Source organism: Prionailurus bengalensis, chromosome A1 (genome assembly GCF_016509475.1).
Source record: "Prionailurus bengalensis isolate Pbe53 chromosome A1, Fcat_Pben_1.1_paternal_pri, whole genome shotgun sequence".
In the NCBI taxonomy this organism is placed as follows: domain Eukaryota; kingdom Metazoa; phylum Chordata; class Mammalia; order Carnivora; family Felidae; genus Prionailurus; species Prionailurus bengalensis.
Window position 1 is genome coordinate 182,114,473 of NC_057343.1, and position 12,989 is coordinate 182,127,461.

Consider the following 12,989-nt stretch of genomic DNA (forward strand, 5'->3'; position numbering starts at 1 on the left):
ACGGAGACACAGCTTTGTACTTTGCATCTTCTGTGTCAAACTCTATTTTCGATCCTTTATGTCAAATCTAAATTCATGGCAACAGCATTCAGATCTTGATAGAATCCCCAAATCGCCCTAGACCCCAAATCCATTCCACAAGACACACACACACCTAAGAGTACACATATTTGTACTGGATTTGCACTCACTTAGCTAAGCGAGAGTCAAGAATTTTGAATGACTGCCTGTTGGCTAGAGCTTTAGCAAGTTTTCATATAAGTACCTGCTGAAAACAAGGGTATTGCACAATCGGGTGTTCACCCCTCGGGTGAAGAAATCATATCCATACAGCTCTCATTTGGGATGAAAATGGACCCTCAAATGTTCTGTGGTATTTTCCCTGTTACTGAAGCTTAAATCACTATCAATCTTAAGCGAGCTGAACAAATTGATGTGACTGATGAAAAATGGATAAGTTTGACTCCGAACACACAGAACTGTTGTGTCCACCAAAATGAGGTCTTGATTAGTCAGAAAGCCAACAAAAATACCCTATCAACAACTTACAATCTGATACAATGTCAAAAAGGAAAAGAAATCACTCAGTGTTATCACTGAGAAAACGTTCTGTATAGCCCTGAGATACAAACTGACCTCTCTTATGGAAATCATCTTTGCCTGGCTATCTATATATGCATAAAAGGATATACTTTTTAAAAGCTCATTTTCTCCCTAATAATTGTCTGTTTTTAAAAAGCTATCAGCAGGTGCACCTCATTTCAAAAGCCTCTTGTCCTTCATAATACAATATTCATCACGATTACATAGTATGAAATAAAAAGCAGCAAAACATAAGCGAGGATAGTTCAATTAAATGCAACATAATCTCTGCAGCAAAAAGTGGTTCTGTAGCTAAAATCAGGTTCCAATGAAAGGAAAAAGGGAATATATTTCCACATATTTTTAATTATATAGAATTTCCTCAAACATGATTTTTCATAATATATTCCATTAAGTTAACATCACATTTGAAGAAAGAGCATTTTCCGATTTCATTTTAAGCCTGATTTTGAGCAATTACAGTGTCATTGTTCCGCGGTAGAAAGGTTGAATTCATTTACTGTGTGGTTATGCTAGTTATGATTGATGTCTCTTCTCCAAATGATAAACCAATCACCCCAATGATGTAATGTCATTTTAAGAGTGCCATAATCACATTTCTCTCAAACTAGAAGCTCTGATGAGTTCTAATAAAGATTTATGGTAGATTAAAGGCCTTCATAATATCAACAATGGATTGCTCATTTGATGAGAGATTTGATTAGGTAATTTTTTTGAAAAAGAATACGAGTTTACTAAATATATCAGGCCTGGCTTTGAAGAAGGGCATGGGCCATCATAGAGAGCAGTCCATCATTCCATCTTCAGAATGAATCATCTTCAGTATATTTGGGGGGTCCTCTCTAAACCAGAGGTTGAGGCCTGTGGTGGCATATTCTCGTGGATGAAGCCAAAACACAACCTCACCAAGGTGCACTCTTGGCATGGAAAGCTCCTTATTGCCTTTGATGTGATATGTTAATTAACATATTGAGACATATGTTAATTAACATAACTCCAAAGCTTTTGGGTCAGGAGCAATTAATTTCTGAAAACGTCTCTCTTTGGGCCATGGGTACTTAACCCTAGATGTCGTCCACTCCTATGTTTGTATGTTTTGTGAACATTTCACCAACAAGACATCAAAATAAGGCATGACCATTGCTGAGCCCAGGGCAATTCTACCTAAAATCCAGAGATTGGAGCTGCAGCAGTAGCCACAAAATCCTCACAGGTGGCACAGAACCTTGTGACCAGTGCCTCTGCTCTGTGCAGGTGAAAACCACAAGGAGAATTCAAGTTTTAGAGGCAATATTTATCATGGTACCATGTGATCAGCTTGTTAAATTCAAGTGAAGTGGTACATGCTGAGGGTTATAGGAGAGGTCACCCCCCAAACACTTTAGACTTGGCAAGGCATTCAGTATTCATGTCAAGGGAATGCATTTTAATCACAAAATCATCTAAACAAGCAAGCAAGAAAGAGTCAGAAGCCAACCATCAAAAAGCAAGAGATCTGAAATGCACACAAATTGGGCACGTGAGGGTGTCCAGGGTCACTCGGCTATGACCAGAATGGTAGTAATACAAAATTCAATATTCCATTGTCTCTCTACACTTCACCTTTGAGACCCGAGTGCTCTCATGTGCAGCAGTGGGCAAATCCCTCTCACTAAAGGAGGCCCAAGCCCTGTTAAGATAAGCAAAACCTCTTTAGTAACTGCGACCTTCAATAAATGTATCCTGGAACAGCAATGCCACAAAGCGACAAGCGTATTTCACCTGATGCTGCCCAGACCACCTTCTCCCCAGCCCTCGAGTCAGAGTTGTCATTCTGCCGGAGACGTGAGAATGTCACACAGACAACACCACACATTCAGACACCACAGTTTCCTTACCACTGCTGGAGGCTTGCTGGGGCCCTGAGCATGCTCTGAGCAGGTATGAATTGGGGGAGAACTCCTCATCAGGGTTGGTGTCCATGATTTGATGGGAGGTGTTGCTGTCTAGCAATGGCATCTGGCAGCTAACTGGTGGAGGATTATGGGAGCTAGGCAGCTGAGCAGATGGGAGGAGGCTAGACGAGGATGTAGGTGGAATGGGACGACCTGGGAAAGAGGACAGAGGGGTCAAAGGTCAGCAATGAGTGTCATGAGAGCATCCAGAGAAAGTTACATTGAAACCACCTCACAATATAAATATCAAAAAAAAAAAAAAAAAGGAAAGAAAAGAAAGAGAAAGAAAGAAAGAAAGAAAGAAAGAAAGAAAGAAAGAAATGCTCCAAATGTTTTTTTTGAGTGTTTTGATGTTTCTCCAAATGTCCAAATTCATACTGCAGGTAGCTACATATTTCACAAAATGAGCATGAGTGGAAATATCCATCTAAAGGGCTGAAGTGCAATCATTCAGGAAAACATCCATTTCTTTCTATCTTCCCTGTTACAGCCCTACTATAATTCCCTATAATCTCTTACTGGACTATCTCTTTTACTGGTCTCCTTGCTTCCTCTCTTGCCATACATCCAGACACTCCCTACTGTCTGCATCCCTTCTCTACAGCAGCCAGAATGTGTGTGTGTGTGTATGTGTGTGTGTGTGTGTGTGTGTATAATGTTTATTTTTGAGAGAGAGCACGCGTGAGCACGAGTGGGGGAGGGGCACACTGAATCTGAAGTAGGCTCTGTGCTGACAGCAGAGAGCCTGACAAAGGGCTCAAACTCATAAACCGTGAGATCATGAACTGAGCTGAAGTCCGATACTCATATGACTGAGCCACCCAGCACCCCCAGAGTAATATTTTCAAGACAGAAATCAGGTTTCATCACTTTCCTGCTTGGCACCCTTCAATGGCTTCCCACTACATGTAGAAAGAAACCAAGACTCCTTGTGATGACCTACGTGTTTTGTCTCCTCTGGCACAAGCTGCTTCTTCCACCTTACTTCCAATAGTGGCCTCTACTTGCCCCCTTATTCTCCAGCCAATGTAGCCATCTTTACTTCTGTTGCTCGAACATGCCATATCATTCTGTCTTCTGAGTCTTTACATTTCCTGTTCCTCCGTGTGGAATATTCTCCCCACCTGCCATCTCACTGATTTTTACAAGCCTGCTCCTTCCCTAGAAACTTTTCCTGTTTGCCTTCTTGCAAGCTGCTCACCTATGTGCTCTATCCTATTAGCCTGTTTAAGTTTCTTCATAGCCCTTAATACTATGTGAAGGTGGACATCTGCCTACATTACTCACCGCTGTACCCTCAATAATTTCCTAACGAACAGCACTTGCAGAATGAATGAGCAACCAAACTGGTTTAGGGTAGAGGTAGAAAGGGCCACACATTTGTATCCTAAAGAATTTGCCAATGCCTCCACTCTGTCCACCACCGTTTTGTTCTTGTTTTGTTTTGCATACCATGGGGGAATTCCTACAAAGCTCGGCTACTCCAGGCAGGAGGAAGAGCAGCCAGCCCGCAGGTGGTGGGCAGTAACTTGGAGCTGCGAGAGGGTCAAAAAGTTCTCCTACCACACAGAAGCCTGCTGCAACCTCTCTTTCACATGGCAGGGAGCTCCTGGCAGCCAAATTGCTGAGTGAAGATAATTGCTGTGTGTACTTTCACCTGATTCACCCTTACATGTTGGGGTCCTTGCAATTGCTTGCATGCTGGTTTGCTCATTTGGGAAGTTCAAAAAAATGAGCCAAGACTAGCAGCCCATGGGATATGCCCTAGAGCTGGAGGTGTGGAAAGAAGGGTAGGGTGTTGACAAAGCAAACGCAAGAAATCAGGTTAGAGTTTCAACTCAGGCAAGAAGTATCTGAGTCAGAAGAAATGTGTTTTCCTGCTTTTAGATGGACTACATATGTGAATATGTTTTCAGCATCTCAAATAGATGCCATTTTTTTGTGGCCACCTTTACAATTGTATTTCTCGATCTATTCCTCAGGGCATTAAATGTTACTGTTAGATCAGTTTGGTTCAGTAAAATTTAAAAGTGAGTCTTATGTATAATCCACTCAATATTGAGAACATAAAAAAAAGACAGGGCCACCTAGGTAGCTCAGTTAAGTGACCAACTCTTGATTTTGCCTCATGTCATGATCTCATGATGTATGAGATTGAGCCCTGCCTAGGGCTTTGTGCTGACAGTGAGGGACCTATTTGGGATTCTCTCTTTCCCTCTCTCTCTGCCCCTCCCCTGCTTGTGCAAACACATTCTCTCACTCAGAATAAATAAATAAACATAAAAAAATAAGACATCATTCTTACCCTCATAGAGGTCACAGTCTAGTGGGGGAGGCAGACAGTAAGTACCATGTGATAAGAGGAGGAGGCATGTAATGACATGGTGTTGTCGAGGTGAAGGAAAGGGACACTTGGTCTAGCCCGGCCAGGGAGAGGTCAGGGTGGAAAGTTCAACAAGAATTCCCAGGACAGTTGATGCCTGAACAATCTTTGAAACAAGAGGAAATGGACCTCTGGTAAGAGGAAACATGACAAACAGTAGCATCGAGCCCCCAAGCCACTAGCTTATTGCCCTTTTTGAGGGTGGGAGTTGCAGAAAGAGACACGGAATAAGAGACTCTTACAGCTCACATGTTAGGGGCTCCTGTCCAGTAACACAGTTAACAAATCATCATCCTTGAAATAGAACAATGGGTAAGTGGAGTTTGATTTGAAAAAATCAATTTATGTATAACAGTTTGGAAGCCATGTAAGGCATGTTCCTACCAGAGGCTCTCACAAAGCGAGCCTGAACACCTCAGAGTTCCATCAGAGTTGGGGCTAACATTAATCAATACTTCTCCCATAGTTATCCCTCTACTAACTACCATCGTTAGGATTTTAACTGCCAATGTTTTTGTGCAATGACTGTCTGCCACTCACTGTGTCAGCCACTTTATATATAACATCTATTTCCCAAAATAATCCTATGAGGTTAGAATTATTATAATCCCCATTTTGTAAGTGGGGAAACTGAGGCACAGAGCAGTAAAACTCATAGTTAGCAGGTGACAGGGACCAGGAGTAAAACTCAGGTTTGTGTGTTCCAAAATCTACCCTCTAACCACTCTGTATTGCGTTTGCCCTAACAGCATGATGATGACAACGATGACAATGATGATGGAGGAAAAGGAAAAGGAGAAGGCGAAGAAGAAGAAGACAATGACCTATAAGGAGCAGGGAAGGTTGATTTACAAATCATGTTTCCTGTTTCCCATTTCCTAGTCCCAAGGCACTCTCAAGATTTCAAGTAAGAAACATTTCTTTGAATAAATGGTTATTTATAGCATCTATCATCTGGCAGAGTTCAAAGCTTTTCTTGTAATTTTGTTATGAAGTTCAAAGTGGTTCCTTCACAGCAGTGTTACCCTGTGCTTTCTTCAACGCCCTGAATTTGGAGGTGTCCTGACCAGGGCACAGTGAAGTCAGTGTTGTCGTCCACTTAGCAGTGAGGCTCTGGTAAGAACAGATTCTAACTCACAATCAATAGGCTTTAATGTTTGTATTATTGAGGCATATCTGGAAATGCATGTTGAAGAACAAGAATGGCTGGAAGCCAATTTTTAAATTCCTTTGAGTGACTGAGGTGGAACTGAAGTTCAAGTGCAATTTTCCAGGAGCCTGATATGATAGTTGCTGTGAAATCACTCTTTACATGAACTTTTTGAAATTTTGTTCAGCATGAATTCATATCATATAGTACAGACAGAACTGCTTTTTAATTTATACAAATACAGACAATGGAAGAGCAGTCATACCACAATGAAAGCACTGGGGTTACATCAATGTATTGAAATACACATCATGGAACTGTCTGATTCCTGTTATTTTCCTGCCTTCTTTAAATCTGTGCTTTGGTAACTCCTTAAGCTGCTTGATGGTACCTACCATTACTTGGGAAATTTCTCAGTCCCTAGATCTGCCCCCAATCAAATTGTGTGCTGTTCTCTGTTTGCTATGTCATTTGCTAATTTTGTTCACTTATGCTACATTTTTCCCCCGACTATTCCAACTGACAGAGACCATCTGTACAGACACAAACAGGTTCCAAAGTACAGGGGAAAAAGTTGGAACTTATACAGGCTCACTTTATAGACCATGATTTCTTACTAAAATACCTAGTGTGGGATGGGCGTGTAACCAGGGGTATGTACTTATCTAATTCCTACTTTATGCATTACACAGACGCCCTGACCCCCAAACTATTTCTGAAGTTTCATTTTGAATGTGTAGAGAGTCCCCAGAAAATATAGGGAAACTTGGTTTAATTAATCTGTTAAAACAGCAAGAGGAAACATGCAAAGGCAGCAATATGTCATTCATTAAACTCATATGGTCTTGTGTATGTGTGGGTGTGTATGTGTGTGTCTTTTCCAAGATCCCCATGTAAATCAAAGTCTAACTAATTATCTGTGTGATTGGGTTCCCTCACAACCTTGAAAATGGAGACTAATTTAGATTTTACTAATTTATCTTTTTCCAAATGAGTAAGATTTTGAGATAGTTTCAACTCATAAAATATTTCTGATTAAAAGATCTACAGCTGGACAAAGAAGTTCCCTTGATAACTAGGATAGATTGGTAGTTTTGGATTGCTGTATTGAGTAGGATTTGGGGGTGCCCTGGATTCAGTGGAAAACAGTGGCATGATCAATTAGAACAATCCTGGACCAGGAATAGAGGAAAGGCAGAAGGTGCCAAGAGCTTATTTGCCACCCATTATCCAGGCCTTCATTCACCAACAGCTTCAGCCATACCTGAAAACTTCCTTCATCCTACACCATCTGTGTTTGAAGGAACGTTACTCCAATTCCCATCACCTCAATTACACCACCATTTTCCCTCCTTAATCTGATTTGGATTCAACTTTAGTTCTCCAAGAAAGGGCTACAATCTCCCCTCCATCCCCAAAGCAGTAAATATTATCTGTGAAATTGCTGGTCTGCCCAAATGTTGTTAATACATCCACTAATTTATGATAGGGACCATGTTGCAGATCAATTCCCAAAATTCACTTAAAACAACTGGTTCCTTTTTCATTCAAAAGATTAATGGCAAGAAGATATTAAGATATTCTGTATAGACAATGCATAATTGATCTATGTAGTGACAAGTTGTAAGAATATTTGGTGGAACAGACAGAATGATCAGGAGACAGTAAAAAAACAAACAAGAAACCAAAAAACCAAAACCAAAAAAAAAAAAAACCCTAAACAAACAAAAACCGAGTACCAGGAATAAGCAAACCCAAAATAATAATTTCAATGGCGGTATTACCACTTAAAAGTAAGATCTCGCTTTGTGCTAAGAAATGAGCAAATATTATGCATGTATTTTTCTTTTCAATATTCACAAATTTTCTATGAACCAAGCACTATTATCACCCCCATTTACAGATAAATAAATAGGCTATCTTTCCTATCAATGCTCTGGTAGCAAACAGCAGAGATAGCTGGATTTGAATCCAGGCAATCTGACTCCAAAACCCAAGCCTTGAATGGTTCATTCTAGTATTTCTGCATCAGACAAGAATAATTGCTAACAAATGAATGGGATGTGAACCCCAAACTCATCCGTCCCCTTCTGGAATGTACCATTGAGGTTATCCTAGGGGAGGCAATTAACCATGGGCAGAATCAAGGCTCCTCCCGGAAATTACCACAGTGACCATTCACATCGAATAAATAATGATTTGTGAAGACAGGAAGCAATTCGTGAACCAGAAACTGGAAATCCTCTGTGGCTCTGTAAGTTCAAGAATTTAATAAAAAATAGCTTTTGAGTTAAAGTTGAGTATTGCAAAATAACTGTATTAACGTAGACTAAACAGTTGGTTAGAGAATTCAAACAATTGTCCTAATGACATTTCCTAGTACTTTCTGCTTATTCAGATATTTGACTAACCATTTTCCTCCCCAAATGCTTGAGGTTTGTGAAACCCATATTTTTGATGGCGATAAAGAGTGAGGTACCTATTTGTGTAAAGAGAAATAATTTCAGTATCTGAGATATTGCGTTCCTATTGCTTGTAATCAATGATTTTTTTAGAAATGTGGGCCTACTTGCTTTTGAGTTCCATGAGAACATTTTTCAGGAAAATATACCAGTTTTTGGAGTTCTGCCTAGTTCTGCAAATGTGGTTTGCGGAGGGCTGTGTAGTGGGACATTCTTCAAGGTATGATGGGCTTCAGTGACACACTGGGGCATGGTAGCCATAGTGACTGCCACAAAAGGCACAAACAAGGTACCCTGAAACTTTAGCTGAATTCTCTGCCTCCAGCTGAAGGGACATGGCCGAAGCCACCACACATCTATTCAGCCTGTATCATGTGCTAAGCATCAGGCTCAGGGATTTTATTTATGCCCCTTCCATAATTATTATAACACTGTCTAGAGATACACCTGAGAGTCATTACCAAGATGGCCACTCAGGTGTGTGAATTGCCACAGCTACAATGGATTATTCCAAAACCTGGAGTTGCCAATTTATTCCATCCTCAATTTTCACCATGACATAAATGAAACCTTGGACTCCACTGGATGTGATCTTTTGCAAACGTTTGTTTCTGCCTTCATGCATGAAGTATTTCTGTGCACTATGCAACCCATTCCTAACTTCTTGGCCTGCCTCATTGTTTCTGTCCTCCAAAGCCCACATGAGGAAGAGAGAGGCATAGACTTTGGAGCCAGGCTGACTGAGCTCTGCTACTTTCTGTGTGAGTTTGAGCAGCTTACTTCACTTCTCTGGGCCTGATGATAATAACAGGGACTTCATACATTGTTGTGAAGACTGGAGAGAATATATATAAGGTCCCTAGAAATGTGTTTGACACATGGTAGATACAAGGGCCTAGAGGGAGCTAATGACACTTGGAGCTTATTGCTTCCAATTTGTTCAGAAACAACTACTGTGTGTGTGCATGACTGTGCCATAGGTAGGGAGGCTCAGGGAGATGCTGAGGCTGGAACAACGCAGCCATCTTACCACTCAAGGGGAGACACTGCCTGAGAATGAAGTCAACAGGGCAGCAAGCAGAGATGTGCTAAGAAGGGAGAGACATTCCTAATGGCATCAATAGAGTACCTGGAATCAGCCAGGCCTGAAGCAACATTACCACTAATGTTTTCAATATATGAACTAATTTATTCTCTACTCTACCTTAATTTTTTGTTGTTTTGTTCTTTAAGCCAGCTTGAGTTGATTTATGTCACTTAGAACCAAACACATCCTGCCTGAAACTTATCATCAAGCCCAAGTGAGAAAATGACTTGGCCAATGTCACAAAGTTATTTAGTAGAACTGAAAATAGATTCCAGATTTTCTGTCTCCAGTATTATAAGAATTCCATGTTCTGTAAGCTGACTCACTTCCTTTTAAATCACAAGAAATCAAACATGTGGGGTCCCAGAGAAACCACTTATGGTGGAAAGTATCTAGATTTATAAGAATATTGTGGGTACTAAAGAGGAGAGATACAGGCAGGTAGCTGTCGACTTGTTACCCATCAAGCATGCACTGTAGCAGCTGTTTGTCCTCAGAATTGGAGAGGAACTCAGATCACCTTCTAGCAGGTGCTGGGCCTTACATACACCACACTGATCTTGGGGTAGGGTTAGAGGGACTCCATTTCTTATCTACATTTTCAATTTTTAAAAAAGAACAGAGACAGTAGTTTTGATTATAATTATAGAATGCAGAAGACCACAATGAATGTAGCGTCTTAAATTAAAATACAGACATATATACGTTTATATTTTATACTGATATTATATTTTATATATTCCCTGTAGCAGCCTGCTTATATTTATTGCTGATGTTAGGTTGGATATGTCATTCTTAACAAGGGACAATGTTGCTCCCCAAGGGACATTTGGCAATGTCTAGAGATATTTTGATTGTCACAATTTGTTGTGGCGGGGAGAGGATGCTACTGCCCTGTAGTGGGTAGAGATCAGAGATACTGCTAAACATCTTACAATGCAGAGAATAGTCTTCCACAACAAAGAATTTCCAGGCCCAAATGTCAGCAGTGCTAAGGTTGAGAAACCCTGGGTCAGCAGGAGTGATGGCTTTAGATTAGTATAGTTTATGTTACATGGTCAATATTTAAGTTCTTTTTTCCAATTGATAAGAATTGGACAGATATTAGAAGTGAAAAATTTGATTCAGCGAGAATCAGATCACTCTCCACCCCCATAAGAAAAGTTCAAGCAAATAAATTTACATTGTCACTGGGACATTTATGTTAGAAAGCAGGAACATTTCCCTAAGTTGAGTCTAAGACGTCATTGGGAGAAATTATAGGATGCCTTTGTCTGGAGATAGGAGACCTGTTTACCATGAGATAGTTGGGCTGTCTTCACAGAGGCAAGAGATTCAGGCCGGAGAATGTTCCAACTCAGTTGTAGCTTATTGAAACTCACCTGAGGAATTTTCATAACCCCTCATGTCTTCTCAATGAGGCGATAACAGCCTAACTCATTTCATATCACCTTATTTGAAGTTTTTATTTTTACAGAAGACCTAATTGCCCTCCTCACTCACACTTCAGTGAACTCACTAAAGCCCAGCTAAGCATTTCTTGGAAACAAAGTGTTTTTAGATGGCCCTGACAAAACTATCCTGATTTCCCACAAGCTATTATACATAATTTATTGGAAGAGTGGCAGGCAGTTGGACTTGCCCCAGTGAGGGGGCCTCTTTCACGAGCGCTAGCATGAACTATCTTCACAGTTCGGGGCTCTATGCATTTGGGTGTTGTTACTACATCTAACAACTTGCATGTTTATATGTCACATCTTCCTGGAAGCATTGCACTTTGGAAAGTGTCAAATATAGATCAGGCTATAGATGGAATGTAGACTTTATTTTTGAACTAATATGATTTCTATACTTTTCTAATGCCAGCCCTTTCATATTCATAATGCCAAGTGAAACAGTGATTCTGTGCTGCTTCCCCTTTTGAGGACACAAATCCACTTTACCTGTGGTGACACAATCTTCAAATACCTTCTGACATCTCAGTTGCTTGACACATGTACCTAATTATATTACCCAGCTCCTTTAAGATGAAATAGCATTGTTATTTTGGTGATGTGTAAATGTCTAGATCAGTGGTGTCCAATAGAACTTTCTGTGATGAGGGGCATGTTCTATGTCTACAATGTTTAACACATGTGGTTATTGAGCCCTTGTAATGTAGCTAATTCAACCGAGGAAGTCAATTTCTAATGAATTTAAGTTTATATTCCATAGCCATATATGGCCAGTGGCCACCACACTGGGCAGTATAGTCTAGACTATGACTATAGCGTTCCAGTTATTAGTATCCCTCACTCCTATGTTTCTCCCTTCCATACAAGAGCCAACATATTTCTGAATGTACAAATTTGTTCACATGATGCTGCTTCTTTCAATTCTCCCAAGAGTATCCACAGCTTACATAATAAGGTTGCAACTCTTGTATGGCAATCATCTTTTGCCAGATCTTCCTGTTCCCTATCCTCTAACCACATCAAAACTACTATACTACTGAATACCTATCTCTCTCTATTCACATGCCTCTGAGTGCATAGTAGGTATTCCCTTCTCATTGGCAGTCTCAACTTCCTCCCGAACACCTCCTTAAAGACTCAGATCAAGTACAACCTTTTTTATGTCTTTCCTGATCACCTGGCCCAGAAGTATCCAGAGCAAACTTCTATTGTTATACAACTGACCCTTAAAAAATGTGGGGGCTAGGTGTGCAGACAACCCATGCAGTAAAAAAAATCCACATGTAACGTTTGACTTAACCACTTGTAACGATTAACAGCCTACTGTTGACCGGAAGCCTTACCAAAAACATCAACAGTCAATTACACATATTTTGTATGTTATACCTATTATATACTGTATTGTTACAACAAAGGAAGCTAGAGAAAAGGAAATGTTAAGAAAATCATAAGAGAAAACACATTTACAGTACTGGACTGTATTTACTGAAAATCATCTGCACATAAGTGGACCTACACTGTTCAAAAACTCATGTTGTTGAAGGGTCAGCTGTACTTGTGAATGTTAGCCTATTTGTCTAAATGTCTGGCTTGTTCATGACACTGTGACTGGGGAGAAACTGTGGATTATACACCTTTGTAACATAGCACCCAGATGAGAGCTTGTACACAATGAAACAACAGTGTGATTGGATGATTACAAAGTTCACTCCACAAATACTTACTCAATGTATATCAAATGCACACAGCATTAACTTCACTGTTGGCTGCTGTGATTGTTGGTCTTGGGTATTGGGTGCCTTTCCATGTGTAAGTATTTTATTGGAAAGAAGTGATTCTGATTTTAAATGTATGTTTTCTACTTTTAACCAAGTGGCTAGAGTATTAAGTTATTACTTTGGCTGATGCTCAAAAAG

General features: G+C 40.2%; 1 protein-coding gene across 15 annotated transcripts in view; it reads right to left on the minus strand.

The window, feature by feature from the left end:
- TENM2 (teneurin transmembrane protein 2) overlaps positions 1-12,989 on the minus strand; it is a 1,251,785-nt gene that overhangs the window by 378,212 nt on the left and 860,584 nt on the right. For 12 of the 15 annotated variants that reach the window (XM_043596358.1, XM_043596352.1, XM_043596343.1 and 9 more), the window contains one exon: positions 2,481-2,690. The exons of the other annotated variants lie outside the window; for them this stretch is intronic. In XM_043596358.1, the coding sequence (XP_043452293.1) occupies positions 2,481-2,690 (210 nt within the window). The remainder of the gene's footprint in view (positions 1-2,480; positions 2,691-12,989) is intronic. 15 annotated transcript variants of the gene reach the window in all.